General features: G+C 47.4%; 5 protein-coding genes across 5 annotated transcripts; 1 reads left to right on the plus strand and 4 right to left on the minus strand.

Annotated features, from left to right (window-relative positions):
• Positions 1-839: 839 nt before the first annotated feature.
• On the minus strand, positions 840-3,567 carry N7469_000730 (GTPase-activating protein RGD2; the record flags this gene model as incomplete). The annotated part of the gene is made up of 5 exons (XM_056639650.1): positions 840-1,618; positions 1,674-1,859; positions 1,916-2,011; positions 2,063-3,221; positions 3,337-3,567. The coding sequence occupies 5 exons, from the start codon at positions 3,565-3,567 to the stop codon at positions 840-842; spliced, it is 2,451 nt and encodes an 816-aa protein (XP_056505407.1).
• Positions 3,568-4,825: 1,258 nt separating this feature from the next.
• N7469_000731 (amino acid permease GAP1) lies at positions 4,826-6,790 on the minus strand (the record flags this gene model as incomplete). The annotated part of the gene is made up of 3 exons (XM_056639651.1): positions 4,826-5,888; positions 6,000-6,417; positions 6,508-6,790. 3 exons carry the CDS (start codon positions 6,788-6,790, stop codon positions 4,826-4,828), a joined length of 1,764 nt encoding a protein of 587 aa, XP_056505408.1.
• Positions 6,791-11,293: 4,503 nt separating this feature from the next.
• N7469_000732 (RNA-binding protein LSM5) lies at positions 11,294-11,877 on the minus strand (the record flags this gene model as incomplete). Its single annotated transcript, XM_056639652.1, has 6 exons — positions 11,294-11,332; positions 11,379-11,442; positions 11,556-11,583; positions 11,644-11,682; positions 11,739-11,795; positions 11,853-11,877. 6 exons carry the CDS (start codon positions 11,875-11,877, stop codon positions 11,294-11,296), a joined length of 252 nt encoding a protein of 83 aa, XP_056505409.1.
• A 393-nt stretch (positions 11,878-12,270) lies between these two features.
• On the plus strand, positions 12,271-15,533 carry N7469_000733 (3'-5' exonuclease; the record flags this gene model as incomplete). The annotated part of the gene is made up of 3 exons (XM_056639653.1): positions 12,271-12,392; positions 12,455-15,255; positions 15,331-15,533. The coding sequence occupies 3 exons, from the start codon at positions 12,271-12,273 to the stop codon at positions 15,531-15,533; spliced, it is 3,126 nt and encodes a 1,041-aa protein (XP_056505410.1).
• Positions 15,534-15,981: 448 nt separating this feature from the next.
• pex10 (ubiquitin-protein ligase peroxin 10) lies at positions 15,982-17,145 on the minus strand (the record flags this gene model as incomplete). The annotated part of the gene is made up of 1 exon (XM_056639654.1): positions 15,982-17,145. The coding sequence occupies one exon, from the start codon at positions 17,143-17,145 to the stop codon at positions 15,982-15,984; it is 1,164 nt and encodes a 387-aa protein (XP_056505411.1).
• Between the last annotated feature and the right edge of the window lie 518 nt (positions 17,146-17,663).

The raw sequence follows: 17,663 nt of genomic DNA on the forward strand, positions 1-17,663 counted from the left end.
ATTCCAGTCTCGAACTAGATTTCCAATGGACCATACAATGGATCATAATCAATGACCACGTTGCACTCCTCCAGTAATGTAGGGCAACCACCAATGGTATTAAGTAACTAGCAGATACTCACATGCGGCACTGGTGACGGCGACTTGGATCTCTCGTGAGGACGTATGATAAAGTAGGTATTTAATAATGTTATAGACTCGAAGGCGTAGAACAGGGGAACACAAATAGATGAAAGAAGTTCGTTGATCCACCCTGTAACCGACTAGAAGTAAACACCTACAAGCTACAAGGCAGAAAAAAAAAACAAAGATACGTGAATCATGGACCTAAAAGCCAGATCTAGAAAAAAAAACAAGGAAGATATTAAAACTCCCGATATCGTAGAACACAAAGGGAAAAAAAAGCTGTACTAGACAGACAAATGTATACACAAGCCTTGAGATACGTATACCGGATCCAAACTTCACTCAAACTCAACAAAACAATGAAGATCTATACAAAGAACCCATAAAACACATCCACGGCTTTCCAAAAACAGAAAATCAAAATCAAAACAGAGATAATCGGAACGGGCATCCAAAATGTACAACTCATACAGTTCAAAATCAAACTTTAATCATCCATGGGCTTATCTTCCAGAGTCACACCCTTCGGTTCCTCAACAAGGCTACTACGATTACTCTCGGTCCCTGTAGCAACGACAGTCGGATTGGTAGGGAAACTCGAAAGACTACCTAAACCAGGTTTACGACCTGATCTGCCAGAGGACCGGGGGATAGAGCTTCGCTTATCGAATTCAGCGTAGACGGGGGCCGGAGTTGGAGTTGGAGTTGGCGAGTCATCGGAGACGGTTTCCGGTAAGGGGGGACTGATGGACCCGGACGAGGTTGTGCTTTTCGGGAACTTCGCTTGGAGAATCGACGAGGGCTGTACCATTCATTGCGTTTGCGACTTCAACTTCTTCCTCTGTGACTTGGGTGTCGACGGTGGGGTTTTCGGTGGAGGAGGGTGATTCGTTTGGTACATCTAGACTGGTACGGACTGGGGTACGACGGTCTTGAGGACTTGTCACGTTGATTGGGAAACGAGTGGATTCGGAGGCACCGCTAGATCGGTCACGACGGTGTCGTTGGCGTGGGGCGGGACTTGTAGCGCGGCTCTTACTGGCAATGGCGCGTTGACGGGCTTCCATCGCTGCACGGCGATTGCTCTCATCGGTACTAATTGCACGAGGGCGACTGGCTGAAGAGGAGATTCCTAGTGCGCTGGACTGGCGCTTTAGCTCGCCGAAGATGACATCTTTGTGTGCGAATAGATCCCGAATCAGTCGGTAGCTGTGACGTTCGTCCATGGTGAGACTGCTCTCCACGCGAGGACGAAGGACGCAGGCTGAGAGATTTTGAGCCAGTGCGGTAGTGTACTGCTCATCGGCAGAGGTTAGGTCAAGCAGGCGGGTGAAGTGGGTCATGATAGCATCAAGCGTGGCGATATTGACGAGACGGAGTTGTCCAAGAGTGCTTTGTAAGACCTTGATCCGTCCCTCTTCCGTAGTCTCGTGAGCGGTGGTCGAGTAGATAGTCTTGACGATTTCGTAGACTTGCGAAGAAACAAGAGAGTCTGAGACAGTTAGCCTTGGAGTTCAATAAGATGTGGGCGTTTAAGAATGACATACCTGGTAATTCAAGAAGGTACAATTTCAAAACGCTAGCAACGATGGGTATCTCAAATTTGGGCAAAATTTCGCGATAATCCACCTTGCTGTTATTTAAAGCGGAACGCAGCTGGTGGATAGTGGTCAGAGAAGAGTCATGAAGCCAGATACCACGTCGAGCCTCATCACCCTCGAGTTCAGGATATTCTAAGAAAGTATTAGTCTCATGATGTACCAGAAGGGATTCGCAAAGCGAGACTCACGATTATCGAGATAAGTAAGAATAGTGGTCACCAGAATTGGGACACGTTTACGGTCAACTCGAGCCCTAGCCTCAAGATCGACTCCGAAATTTTGTTCTAGAAAAGTCAGTCTTGGCCTCCAAGAATCTCGTAAGTGGAGAGTTTTACCTTCAACAGAACCATAGTAATTCTCGTATGCCTGCACGCGAGGAACAAAACCACCAGTGCGGTAGTTCTCGAGGAGATAACGCAGATCACCTAGAGGCTGGATAGTCTCTTGATACAGCATCATGTTATCGACGGTGCTTTGCAAATTAGGAATGACATTGCTAATAGCACCGGAGAAATCCAGCACAACTGCCTTGATGGCCTTAAGGCGATCAAGTTCACATTGCTCCATGAAACGCAAGTTATCAATGACTTCCTCTTCCAGACGGCATCGAATCTGATCAAGTCGGCGAATGGCTGCCTTGTACCGCTCATCGGCCTCTGTAGCCTCTCTCCGCAGCTTCTCCGCGGGGGTTTCGTTGGGGTAAGGGTTGTTCAGTGGGTTCCAGCCAGCAATCATTTCAGAAACAGAGGCAATGGGCGAGTCGCTGCCACTGCCATCTTCACTGGAGGCGACAGAGGTAACACGCATCAAGGGACGCTTCTTTTCAGGAATACCAGTGAGCTGGAAGACTCTCGACCGCCATTGGTAGTTCATCCTAGAGCTGTTCGCGAAAGTGTTGCCCATGTTTCCGATCAGACGTAGGAAGCCATTGTCTACCAGGTCCTGTCCGATACGCTCGGCTTGAGCAAGGTTGGTGGCACCCATGTGGTTCTGGAGATACTCGACAATATCTGCACCGGTAGAGGTGTTTTGATATGTTCCAATGATGGGTACCTTCGCTTCACCGAGCTTGATATTGTTCAACATATGGAACAAGAGTCCCTTGATTTCCTCTGGTGGATAGACTCGATCACCCAGCTCAACGGGCTCCTCTTCCTCCTCGGGTTCTTCTTCGGTGGGTAATACGATCTTCGGGGTAGGTTTATTCTTCGGGCTTGACTCGGGATCTTGGAATGCAAGCTTATTCTCTTCCTCGAGATCCTCAACCACACGGCACTTGTTGAAGTAGTGGCTTCGAAGCTTCTTCACAATCTCCACTTGCTTTGAATGTTCCTTGATGCGAGCTTGAAGATTGTCATGCGAAGTTTGCACACGAAATTCGTGACCATCGCACCATCGTCGAAAGGGTGATACGACTAACTCACGAATATTGCTGGCGATTTTCTGGTGATTGCGTGCGGCTTCTACCATCTCGGCCCGCACTCCTTCGTATGCCTAATCCCGCCATTCAAGATTAGTCTCCGTTCATCTCATCGCGATAGAAGAAAAATCCAAATTCAATCGTTTTTTCTCTCTTCTTTTCACACTATTCATGTATTGTGAAACATACCTTCCTAACACTAGCACCGTCGTCTTTTCCGAAGCCCGACGCACTCATGCGATCCACGCTCGGTGCAATCTCACCCATGCGGAGACCATACTGTTCCTCCGCATCCGCGCGCAAGGCCGCAACGGTCAAAATCTGTCTGTTTTCCGTAACACCCTGTTGTAATTTCCCGTACAGGACCCCGAGGCCGCTGGCATAATCGGGGGTCCAGAACGAATCCGCGAAGCCAGGCATTGTGACCGAGACAACGCCGACGGAGGGAACACCACGGAGAGATCACACGAGAACAAAGAAGGTTAAGGGCGTCTGGAAGGTATAAAAAAATCGAAACCGAGAGCTAGGAGTGGGTCGAGTACTCAAAGTCGAAAGAATTGAAGACAGAATCGAGAGCGCAAAATGAAGAAGGCGAGCTCGGGGAGGAGCCGAAAGTTCAGCTCTGGTCGAGTCTGATTGAAAAGATCTACACCGAACTCGAAGCCAACAAACTGACAATGTAGTAGACGACTGGAACAAGAACCAACTATCCCTTGAATGCGCGAAGGTGACAATGAGGAATTGGCGGACACCGGGCGTATTAAGGTGGACGGAGTGTCTGAGGGAATGCGAGTCGCGCGGCACGGTAAGCGCCCGAGGTGGCGTCAAAGTCTGAAGACAGACAGGAGTGTGTGAGTGAGTGAGAGAAAAGAAAGAGAGAGAATGGATGAGCAAAAAATGCACACAAAGAAGAAACAAGGCGAGTCACCAAAGATGAAATAAAGAGGGAAGAGATAAAAGGGGGCGTTGGTTACGGAGAATGATTGATGATGTTGAATTCCCATGTTCGTCAGGTGGCTTGTAATTTAACGAATACGTAGTACGTACAACAGCCTTGTTGACTCCACTACAAACTGCTATTTTTGGTGAAGTCTTGTTGGGGAATTACATTACTAGTATGATAGAATAGAGTGATAGAATGGCAGTGGTAGAAGTAAAATAACCCAATGTACATCTCAATTATTGGAATTTCTCATCACATAGGTAGGTACTGAATAGCTCTATATCCTCGGTGCACGCTGCGTCAGGATTTTCAACGGCCGAATGAACCAGGTGAAGCAGTGTAAGTAATGGAAATACACAGCCCCAGATGTGAACACGCCAATTGTGGAGGTTACCGAGGATCGGCAAGGGCGGTGCATATTCCAGAAGTATACAAGAGTGCGAGAGGTATACAGAAACAGAATATTCTTGCTACTAGATCTATATAATTCCAGTGCCTAGACATTTTAGTATGGCGAGGACACTGGTAGATTACTACTACTAGTAGTATTGGTATCTACCTGCACAGTATGCTTTACAACGGATGTTTTGTATGCTTGATGTCTTGATTATGTATCTGTCATCAAAAGTCATAAGACATCGAAGATGTAGATATAAATAGTGAAAAACAAAATGGTAGTTGAAAGTTTACATAAAGAAGCACAGGCTTTCGAGGACTAACACCCATCTAGACCATCTAACAGAAGAGCTTGTAGACCTTCTTCCAAGCCGGCCAAGCGGCTTGCTCAGCCTGTTCCTGTTCAATCAAGTGCTGTACATCCAGATCACGACGACCAGTCGTCAGATCAACCTCATGGGACCGTACAAACTTGGTCTTGTACCAGAACTTGTACGGGATGTAAAAGCAAATCACAATAGGAGCGGCCAAGTAAGCGTTGAAGAACGACTTGACACGTTCACCGGCAGTCAGTTCGCCATAGCCAACAGGGGCGAAACCAACCCAGAATTGAGCAATCAACACAAGACAGTTAAAGCCAAGTCCAATCCAAGAACCATATACACCCGGAACAGAGCGGAAGGCCAGTTCCTTCAAGCTGTGTCCTTGCAGTCTCCAGGCACGACGGAATCGAATGTGGCACAGACAGATCGAGCCCCAAGTGAAGATGGAAGAAAGACCAGAGATAGCCATCATCCAGTTGAAAGCATCAGTCTGCTTATCCGAGGCAGCCAGGAAGCACAAAAGACCCAGTCCAGAGGCAACAGCAATGGCCCAGATGGGACGACCCTTGCGGTCGATGTAGGCAAGGATGCGAGGGGCCTGGCCCTGTTCAGCCAAAGCAGCCAGTGTACGAGAAGAACCATAGACGGAAGAATTGCCGACAGACAGCACAGCAATCATGATAACAACGTTCATGACGGAAGGCAGGCCCTTAATACCAGCATTCTCAATGGCAATGACGAAGGGAGAAGCCTTAGCATCAGCGGAGGATGATCCACTGAGAAGCTTCTCGTTGGTGTATGGGACCAGAAGACCGACAAGAGTCAGGCAAACAACGTAGAAGAGAGCAATACGCCAGAAAACCTGCTTGATAGCGGTGGGGAGGGACTTGCGGGGATTGGTCGTCTCAGCAGCGGCCAGACCGACCAGTTCGGTTCCGGCAAAAGCGAAAGCAGCATTGACGAAGACACTGCATAGACCCTTGAAGCCATTGTTGAATGCACCAGGGTCGTGCCAGTACTTTCCACCAATATAGCCTCCCTCAGGACCGCCACCGCAGTTCAGGATGATTCCGAGGATACTAGAGTGAAACGAAGATGTTAGCTAGAAGTCATGGAGGGTCATTTTTCCTGACGAGATATCTCTTCGGAGACAAAAATCAAGATGTTTATCAGGGAGGGGAAAGACTCACATAAATCCCACGACAGCAACAACCTTGATAATGGAAAAGACAAACTCAGCCTCACCATAACCACGAACACCAAACAAGTTAATCGTAACAATCATAACCCAGAAAATCGCCACCCAAGCCGCATTCGAAATACCAGGATTCCAATAATCGATCGTGATAGACGCAGCGACAATTTCCAACGGCAAAACAACCAACCACTGCATCGCATAGTTCCAACCCATAGCAAAACCCCACGCAGGATCCACGAAACGAGTCGAGTAATGAGAGAAAGAACCAGCAACAGGGAAGATAACGGCCATTTCACCCAGAGCATGAACTGTGCAATATAACATGATACCGATGAGGCAGTAGGCGATAATTAAGGATGCAGGACCACCGGTTGCCAGGACGGAGCCGGAACCGACGAAGAGACCAGTACCTATGCGCATATTAGATTGACTATTGCGAGACGTTGAATACAAGGGGGCGGGGAAGATGAAGTAAACATCTATAGAGAGGTGAAACGTACCAATTGAACCACCAATGGCAATCATCTGCAAATGACGACCCTTCAGACGACGTTGTAGAGGAGATGCAGCAGTATTAGCAGCAGCACCCTCGATATCGAAGCCCGAGCCATCAGCGCCTTGAGCATGACCACCTGTAACATTGGCATTGGGATCACGCTTAAAGCTGTCTATGAACCTTTGGCTAAAAGAGCCCTTTGTAACTGAAGAGTCTCCATAGGCTGGTAAATGATCCGGAGACGGCGTGGTCTGCACCGTACTTTCCTCGAATTTCTTTTCGTCCATGATGAATGTGGTAGAGTAGTATGTCCTATAAGAGAACTACACCAATGTAGCAGTGAGCACCTGAAATACTCTACTCTAGAGAGTAAAAAGGGTTGCAAGGAGAGGGGGGAGGAGGAGGAGGAGGGCCGAAGCTACAAGAGGAGAGGGGGGGGGGTTGAGGACTGGGGGAGGCGGATTGTATTTAAATACGGGCGAAAATGGCGAGGTCAAGGATTCTCATTAGGTATTTTCTTATTGTCGAGAATCTGGAAATGATATCTAGCCAATGGGTGCCACTGATATCGCGCTTGGGGACAGTATATGGTCGAGACTAGAGTTGGTGGACGAATGATCCCTTGGCGAAGAGCAATCGAGTTCAATTACTTTGGTAGAGAATATCTTGAACAATTTGTATATTTTTGATCTTTCCCCCCCCTTCTTCTTTCTATATAACTTAGTATTCACAAACGCTTCATCTACGTATACACCGTTTGTATGGCATCTCCTAATATCCCTCCTATCTACGTATCATGATCATGGCGATATCTCGACTCGATAAGAATTACCCTCAGTGGAACCGAATCCACCAGAGCAAGCAAGTTCAAACTGTTTCGGACTTTGTTTACGCTAGTGGGACTCTCCGCCACACTTCACTCGCGTGATTCCAGTCTTTTAGAAATGTCAGAACGGGACGATCCCAACCCGGTGTGGCCGATAGCCTCAGCTTACTTTTCTCTACACTACCGTGTTCTATCGGTGTATACTTCATCGTCCATGGATCAACAACTTGACCTCCGAAGTCTGACCCTGGTACATCCTGTCCATTTCCAGAATTCTTTCTCATTTCTCAAGGTTTATTCATCTTCTTCTACTTTTGTCTTTCTCATTTTCATCTTGTTTCCTCTCGACCGCCACCAAAGCAGGGATCGTGCCCTCCCCACTAGTCCCCATCCGGCGGACTCTCCGCACTTTTCTGTGATAGCCGATTTTGGCCCAATCAACGGTTTCAATATAGTCCAATTGCATAACCAGGCTGATAAGGTCCCAAAAAGGTTTCAAAAGGTCAGGGGGGGCCATGACCCATGGCCCTCCCCCATCTCATCTTACTCTCCCAGACAGAAGAACTCTATTATCATAAATTCTTCCAATCATCCTCCTCCAATTCAAACCCACTCCGGTCTAAATCGATTCAATCATGGATGGTGGCGGCCGGACGGGATAAGCACTTCCTTTCAGCCCGCAACCAACCCCTTACCTATGGGGAGTCTTCCCGACGGGGATCCGTTGTTGTTAGGCTGGGCTAGGCTGGGCTACGCATATGTATCATTTCCAGATCCCTGTGTGGAAGGTGGTTAGCAGTATCCCAATACTATTAACTATGTACTATCTAGCTACGAAGTACGGAGAAAGAGATCGTGAGAGGTACATGAACAGTCACATGTTCATGTTCAATACACGCGCTCGGTGTATCCTCTACAAAGTACATATTCCAGCTCATACATAGTACCCGTTAACGGACTCACCCGGTCTCCGTCTTCAGGGTCTTGGATAGACCGGGGTTCCCGGGATGGCCAAGGTATGCCAATACCAGCCGAGGCAACCCAACTAATCCCCTGCTGGAAGAACATGAGATTCTCTCCGTCAACACCCGTGATTCGTTCTAATCGTCGCTGTCTCTGTCCACTGATATGCATAGAAGCACGGGAGAACCAATTCTAAACCTAACGAAACGAGGTTTGGGACCGCCCCGCGCGCACGCGTCCTATTTTATCACGAGGCGTCGCTTCAATCATGATCATTCGATGGTCTTAGTTCTGCTCCTGCTCCTAGTCCTATGGGTCTTGCGAGCTGTTCGAGATATTTCCCAAAGATCCTTCACAGTACTTTGCCCCAAGCTCAGCCGCCCGGTAGGACTTTTCTTAGTTTTCTTTTGGTAAGATGAATCAAATGTGTATCTTAATCTCGTGTTTCTCGTGGTGGCCAATGTAGCCAAGAGGCTTGGTTTTTGCTTTTTGTGTCCAGCTTGTTCTGAGAACAAAGAGAATCGCCACATCTCTAGATTGTACATGGTTGGGCAAGACACGAGTATCAAATCTCAAACGGTGGATCGTAGATCGTACAACCGAAATCCTTCCATTGCGCATTCCTGAAAAGCAGCCCTGTCAGACTAACTGACAAGGGGAGATGGCCAAATCGGCCCTAATATCGGTATCAAAGTAGAATCCTTCGGGTCAAGCTGACATGCACTGCACAACTTGAAACCTAGATCTCGATTCCCTGAGTGTGCCTTCGAACCCAGGAGAAGGGGGGCAAAGAATCAGCTTTGATCAGGTTGTATGCGGCGATATTTGCGCCCGAAAACAGCAGAGTTTGTATATGATGCTTGACTTTCAGCCATGAAAGCCACCCCTTTTTTGATGGCGTGCAGCAGGAGCTATCACTGGCTAGATGTGCTGAATAGATAGCCACGGTAGCATCGGGAAGGGTTGGCGGTGCGCGTGGTCCTTCGGGCGAGCATTGCCTTTGTCGGGGAGCCAAGGCCGGCTGGGGTCACAGTTAATGTTATTCGGTGATTCATTTCGAAGTGTTGATGATGGTTTGATTGTGCTTATGCGATCGTGATGTATCTACTATTCCGTACATGTACATAGATTTGGTGGGACTCAGGGAACTACTTTACCAGTAATTGATACCCTGAAGTCTTTCACTGAGTCCAATGTTCGGTATTCAACTCTTTCTAAATCTTTTACCTTTATCATATACTATCACAACACCTATCATGTAATATTTAGTAGCTCCTAAACAAGTGGATCCACCATAACCCCCCCAACTCGCATCTTAAGTTCCCCCAATTCTCGCTTCACTGTCCAAATCAAATCATGCAATCTCGTCTGCCTAATCGCCACTCGCCAAGGGGAACCCATAGCGCAAGGATTTTATCTGAATCATTTTATTAGCGACCAGGTAAGCGAAATACCTGGGTCGCTTTAGAGTTGTCCCACTCGCCGAAGATGTCAATTTAGCTCTGAATACAAAATGCGGGGAGCGTAAGTTGTTAGGTAACAGTTTCCACCTTTTTGTCCCCAGGTTTCTGGGGTAGACTAAATTCGCGCGGCATGATATGACGAATGATGAAAGTGATGAGGTGAGTTGTTTCTCGGGTTATTTTGCGCGAATTATAGTCCAATCTTGTTGTAGGATACGAATGAATCCCTGGGGAAAAGCGAAATATGCTGTTTCTCAGCGGCAGTGGGATCTTACTATGTACCTGGCACAATTATAGTCACTAGTTAATAATATTTACCATGAAGTTCTGATAAGTATTAAACAAATCTTTTTTTTCTACAAGGCTCATTGTACTGGGTAGTTTAAATCGCATTCTATTGATTGCAAATACCTCAGCAAGCGATTACCCTGCGGGAAGATGTATATGTACACCTCGTTATTCATGTCCACCGGATACAATTATCCTGGCCCTTGCGCGATCTTCAAAACGAGAAGTCTTCATACTGATTCAAGATCATGACACATCATCCAAGCTCTCTTAACCTAATAAAGTTCTATTTTGGTTCTTAACCGGCCCGGTTCGATCTACCCCAGACTGTTTTCTAACATGGTGATCTTTACCCCGGACCGGCAGGTGTTTAGTCTCCGCAATTAGTCCACGCACGTACATAAACACGGGAAATTTGGGGTAGATGCATGTACGATCCATCAGCCGAAACGATGGATCTTTGGAAGAACTATACTGTTAAGTAGTCTAGCTTTACGAATACATCCTGAATCTACGTAGCACGGTGTGCATTCCGGGAGTACATACTGCCTAGGTTGGCATGGGACTGATAGTCACTCTCTCCCGAGGCTATCTTGTCCATATCCTACAAGACTCAAATTACTATTCGGCATCAAGAATCCACTATCTCATTGCGTATGTAATATCACCGTAATTGCGGAGCCTTTACTTCAATATTTCCACTGACAGAATGAGTTAATCAACTCACCGTTGAGATATTAGGTCAATATCCGATTATCGCGCGAAAAAGGCGCACAACAACGTTCCCATGGACCGTCTGTAGCCGCCATTAAGCTGGCGGACATCCGAGGTGGTGGTGGCTTATGGCTGAATGGCTGACCTTGTGCATTGAGGCTTTAGTGGCGTCGAGTTTTGTGATTGGGGGAGATTAGGATGCTTGGGATATCGCATACCAAGAGCTTCCAGATTGGTGTGATGTCGGTGATGCCCTTACAGTAGTAGAACTTGAGTGCCCTTGGCAGCGCGAACTGAAATCATCCTAGAGACCTGTGCAATATTTCCTAGTATCAAGGACAGCCCATCTTCTTTTATCTTTTCTCTTCTTTCACAGATGCAATTTCAAATATACCCGAAACATTATGGCGAAGTGAAAAACACCAATCAATTTGATTGAATCAATTAATTCTATCGATATTTTCATGTCATTGCATTCGGTATCATTAACACACAAACGATTTTTTTTTTTCGTAATTTTGCAAAGAGCAACTCGCTTATGCGCCAGCAGTAGGGCCTTCTCCGCCGGGAATCAACTGGACAGAGTCAGCGAGATTCTGGAAAGTGGGAAATAGATCATACCATGCAGATATTGTTTCCGTTGAGCAAGAGCTTGGGGAGCTTGATTTGGGCACCGGTATAGTCACTAAAAGTCCAGTTAATCGCCGTACCTTGCAACGGAAACCCTTAAGATTGGTGTCTCCGCGGTTGTGACAGCTGCGTAGCATTTTGGCTAAATACACCACGCAAGCTACTTACAATTCAGTTACATCTTCCAGAACCATGTCTGCACAATTAATTAGCATCCTTCAAGGTCATTTGTTACATAGAATCAAGTGATACTTACTAACGTAGTCATCGAAACCGAGTAATGTACCGGAGAACTCTGTCATCCTCGTTAGTCTCTCTATCCATGCCTCATCTATGAGCATTCACCCATACCCTTGTCGCCCTTCATCACAACCCAGATACGGGAGCCGACACACTTGTCGATAAGCTCTATTGAAGGGTTAGCGGGGATTATCTTCACCGATGGCGGGGCACTCGAGGTCTCACCCAGAGGAAGAAGTTGGGAGGCCATGATTATTGGTGTTCAATGGAGTCTTTGTAGTTTAATTATGGTCTCCAACTGCTCTCATGGACAATCCGCCAAGTGTAAGAAAGGAATATCAAATTGAACCTACACTTCCTTCATTCGGGGAAGCTGCGATTCTCTTTGCCCGGAATCCCAGTTTATCCGGGACCGATATACACTATCCCCAATCGGGTAAAGTGTCTCCTCTCCGCAGCGGGACTTGCTTTGCTCGCCGCAGCTCACTTCTTGCCTTTATAGCTCTCAACTTCGATAAGTCTGGCCAATTGCTTGCTACTGGTGGACTTAGCTTCTCATACTGACTGGTCAAGCTAGCCTACATTGTCAACGCTTGGTCTATTAGGCGTCGTTGTCGGGAAACCACTATGCTTGCACCGCAGCATGCTGACTTGGGCGAGTGTTCTGGCGGATCTGAAGCATGCGCCCTCAACGTGGATAGCTCGCCGCAATTTCAGCACTCATCACCGCAGTGAACTGCCTGTGGTAAAACATGTTGGTTTAAGGTTTGTATTCTCTCTCTGTGTCTCTCATATATAGAGTGTGGCTGATGGACATTCGTCAACAGATCTCCTGCTACATGGCCAAATGGACGACGAGCCTGGCGTATAAAGAAAGCTCGAACTGTACGCCCTTTCTCGAATACGCGCTGTGCGCACATCAAACTCGAAGAGGATGACGATGAAGATCAGTCTACCCAGTCCACGCCGCTCTATCCAACCTCTCGGCCGCGGCCACCGGGACGACATATACCACCTGTTCGGGCTGAATTAGGGCGTCTCATCAAATCCCGCCGAAACGTGCCACTTCCGCCCCCGCCGCCGAAACCTTTCAATCCGGCGGAGTTGCGTGCAATCGATCAAAAGGCAAAAAGGGTTTTCACGCTTGACATGCATGAGCTGAACAAGGAGTTCTTACAGCTAAAATGGGCCCATCTCGAAGACCATATTCAATCATGTGCAGAAATAAATAGGCTGCTCCATGCCGAGTATGAGGAGGTCATTTTGGCGCGGGTCGCTCAGATGGAGTCTCTTGTACTGCAGAGCAGAGCAACTTGTCAGAGCCTGGAACACCACTACTGCAAGTTTGTTTTTCGGGGTCTCCCACGCTTGACGAGACAGGTGTTGCAGGCTGAAAATGAAACCACCAAATTGCGGGCAGTGATAAGCGCCGCGCTGGTCAAGGTTTCGTTCAGTACTGTCTTAGACTTACGGAGGGAGGTCCTTCAGTTTGTTCGGCCCCGAGACTCCGCCAGGACTAAGATCGACAAGTTGCTTAATTACTCTACGAATCTTCAGCACAGATACCGTATTTTGCGAGACAAGCACTCTGTTGTCAAAGTGGGCATTCTTGAAATCCAGAATGAATGTCGAAATTTAGGGCCAGACTTCAGAAGATTCTATGAAAAGCTCACAACCCACGAAAATGAATATTCAAATGCGGCACACTGGCATCGCTATGTCTGGCTGGCTAGACAGAAAAGGCTGGACCCTCTCCGTGCGGCTGAGTTATGGGATATGGCAAGGTCGCCGGCTCCCATCGCATCTCCGGATTTCGATCCAATCTCTGCCCTCTTATTCAATGGCAAAAAACATATCGCCGCGAGAAAAAAATTGGAAGAGCGCTGTGTTCACCAGGTAAGGCTTATTCGCACGCTATACATGCGCAAATGGAAACCAGGATTGTCTTCTGAATCGCCAGAGTTGGACATGCATTGGCGTCAACTCGATATCATGGCACCCTTCTTCATGCAATTCTTACATTACACCTTTCTCCTCTCTGAGTGCCGCTACCTGCTCATCACTCTGTCGGGACAGTTAGGTCCGTTGTGGTCAAATCTCAATCCAGACCAGCTGGCGTACCATAAATCAGCAATGTTTGACATGGTAGGTAGAATTCGAGCGGATCAAATCGATTTACTTCGTGAGCTTCAAGCCTACCGGGCCATCAATTGGGTTCGCTTAGGAATCGAGAGGAGGTTGTACAAATTCGATGAGCCGAATGAGATTCGCGAAAATGGATTCTTCGTCGTTCCTAAGCCACTGAGTCAAGACCTTTCACGTTTTGAGCAGTGGATTCGAGATTATGTCTTATGGTCTCATTCCACTTACCTATCTCGCAGAGCCATCCATTATGATAAGCTTGTTACTGGTCAGGCCTGGGAAACAAGGTTTCGAAACATCGACGATATTGAAAGGCATAGAACTCTCACGAAACGTGCTGAGGCTATGGATCTGGGATTTGTGCCTGTGCTACGCCAAAGAAGAATCCGACCTGCTCTGCCTCGGCCCAAGCCTACCAACAGCTCTCAGGGAACAACCCACGAGAGCGATCTTACATACGAAAATAGAGCGAAACCAAGTGATATAGACGACAGTGTTACCAAGCATTCAAATCACTCCGACAAGCGGCTCTATGGCAACTTCTCAAACAAATTGAAGTCCACTCCGCCCGTTTTTCAACGAGAAAGAGGGCGAAAGGCACTTTCTAAAAGCGCGAAACGCCCAAACTACCAGCGTCGAAAGCAGACATCAAAGGCGGCCCCTGTACATACTGCCCCCCGAGAAAAGGTGCCTGCCGCGGTGGTCTCTGGTCCAACTAAGACTCCTCCAGTCTATCGAACGGGCTCTTCCAAGCGAGCGTACAGTACTCTCGCGGTGTCCTCGATAAGGAAGACGAATGACGAACTGAAACGCGAAGTTACGCTTGAACAATCATCGGATCTTAATATCTCAACCACCGAGATCACCAACGCTACTGCCTCATTAACAGAAGAGTCAGCTCCGGCCATTGATGAACCACAACGCCAATTTTGGAGTCATGTCTCCCAACGGGGACCAGATGGCAGAAAGCCCATTGTGCATTATTGCCGGACCCTCGAAAGCACAGAGGAAGTGTCAAAGCTATTTCTCAAAAGCAACGTCATCGGCTTCGACATGGAATGGAAAGCACAAGCCAGTGCCTCAGACACAATCCAAAATAACCTCTCCTTGATACAAATCGCCAATGAGGAACGCATCGCTCTATTCCAAATTTCCCTCTTCAAACCCGCCCGCACACTAGATGACTTCGTCGCGCCTTCATTAAAGCGTCTTCTTGAATCTACAGACATCACAAAAGTCGGTGTCTCGATCAAAGCAGACGCAACACGACTGCGCAAATTCCTCGGTATCGACACCCGTTCAATATTCGAATTAAGCCATTTATTCAAGCTCGTCAAGTATGCTCAGACAGAGCCAAAACTAGTCAATAAGCGAATGATCAATCTCAGCGAGCAAATGCAGGAGCATTTCGGATTGCCGCTTGAGAAAAGTGAGGATGTGCGTTGTGGTGACTGGACTCGGCCGTTAAATTATCGCCAGGTACAGTGTAAGTGCATCTTATAAACCTTCATTCATCCCGGGGCTCTCTCAATTTTGATTTGATACTAACTTTGACTGGTAGACGCCGCAACGGATCCCTACGCTTGTATTTGTCTTTTCAATGTCATGGAGCGGAAGAGGGTTGCTATGGATCCAATGCCACCTCGTCCTGCGCATGCAGAGTTGAATCTTCCGATTCTTCTTTCCGAGGGAAAGGTGGTAAATGTCGAAAAGGGGGAAGATCTTTGTATGACTTCTTATCTTGATGTAAATGGGCGCTCTTGAATCTTGGCTGGTTTTCCCGGCTCATCTTCATTTTGCATTCTCTGGGACATTTGTTGTTCTATCTTATATATTTGTTGATTTCACATAGAAGTGGGTATTGCATCTTGTGTCGATTATTTGTGAGACTGTTCTTATGCCATTGTGGTATATATCGAGGCGAAGGTTTGTATCAAATTCATAGTGAGTATTGCTACTAGCAACATTTACAAGTAGTACTTGTGGTGAGTATCAGACCGGGAAGTTCACTTGTACTTGAGCGTGTATTGAACTCAAGACACGCTGTGTCTTGATCTGGTAAATAGCCCGAGTATAAAAGCGTGAAAGTCGAGCTTGAGGGAATCTCAACTGGGTATATTGATCCAAGATCTAACTAGTATATACAAATGCAAATTATTTCCAGAAAGAAATCACTCAGACGACCCCGGCAGTATCTAGATGATAATGCAGCCTAACCTCTCAACGGCAAAACCTTCGACATCAGAACTTCCTGCCGACAAAGCGGACATTCCGGTTTCTCCCTCACCCAATCCCTCACACAAGTCCAACAGAAAACATGTCCACAAGTCGTAACACTAGGATCCTTAAACACCTCTAAACAGAGTGTACATTTCCGCTGCTGTCCTTCAGGAATCCACGCAACAGCACCCGGTTCTTCTTCCAAATCATATCTAGCCGATGAAGCAGGAAGAACCGGAACTGTAGACGGATGCTGAATGCAGGGGATAAGACCACCGGTCGATTCGGCGCGATTGCCATCAGTACCCGCAGCGAGAGAATCATCTTCGTTCACAGAAGCACTGATCTTGCGCACGTGAAGGAAACCCTGGACGGCAATTTGTAGGACCATCAAGACACCCAGTACTTCATAGCCGACACGTTGTTCGTTTTCGTCGATTTTCTTCGTGAAAACGTAGCGAAGACGCCAGATTCGTTTAGCCAGGTGATAGTAGCTACCGGTAAAGTAAAAAGTGACAATACTCAGGGCATAAATCGGTGAGACGGAAGTGAGGGAATCAAGATGTTCAAGAATATATTGCTGCAGACGCAACTTTGTGAAGAAACGGCGTGGCGCCGTGGAACCCGTCTTATTGGTCGGGGATGGAGCATCGGGAGTTGAAAGAGTTGGTTTATTGAGGAGTGATGCTTGTTGAGCAGCGCGGAATTGCTGTTTTGCGATACTGCGCTCTAATTTTGCACGGACTCGTTGACGAAAAGCTGGTAAGGCCCGTTGTAATGTCCACGGGACTAGAATTGTGCTTAGAATATATCCAACTCGTCTGGATATAGCTGGGAGGCGGAGGGTATCATCTTCCAATTGAACGAGATCGCAGTATTCTTCGCCGAGAGTGCGATTTCCAATTGCGGTTGTGAGGGTGAAGTAGAGAAGCTCGGTCATGTGTTTGATAGCGTCCGAGTGGGTGTGGGCGTAACGGGCTCCGCGGAGAGAGCGTACGATTGTTTGGGCTTGTTGTACAAGTCCACTGGTGCAGAATACATCTTTCTCGTGTGAGCGAATGATGTCCGGTGATGTTGCAAAGGGATAGAAATGAGAGGTTGAGGGGCCGAGGGTGTCGGGCGTGGAGAGGGACAGATGAGGGTCGTCGTCGGCCATGATATGGGTGGGGGTCGATGGGAATCCCGATATCAATCTGGGTGTATGTCTTGTCTCGAATACTATTAGTCTCAAATAGTATGTTTACTCGAGATAAATCAATGCATGCCCCGGGACACAGTCAATCAAAGGGGAAGATCGAGTCAGTTGCGGTGCAGCAGCTTCCCCGGCTCGGCGATGGAGACGGAGACGATCCCCGGACTGCCTCGGTTGATGTCAGGTGACTACACCACGTGATATGGGACATGTCAAATCAGATCACGTGGTCTGTAATATTCATTACATAATATTCCCTTACCTAATCATGCAGAATTGACCGCCAAGAAGACAAAAATAGATGCCGGCGTAGGAAGTACAGACTGTATCCGTCTGCGTGTTCTTTTATTGATATTTCAGTTGGCTATTGAATTGACCCGTATTTGTGCCTGTACCAGTCTTATGGAGTACAAAATAGATTGATCTATCACTGAAACTCCCCTGGTGCTGTTTCGGCAATCTCAGGCGACACACTTCTGACC

The sequence above is a fragment of the Penicillium citrinum genome, assembly GCF_028827155.1.
Source record: "Penicillium citrinum strain IBT 23319 chromosome Unknown utg000001l:1.0-4955037.0:1.0-4956770.0, whole genome shotgun sequence".
Lineage (NCBI taxonomy): Eukaryota > Fungi > Ascomycota > Eurotiomycetes > Eurotiales > Aspergillaceae > Penicillium > Penicillium citrinum.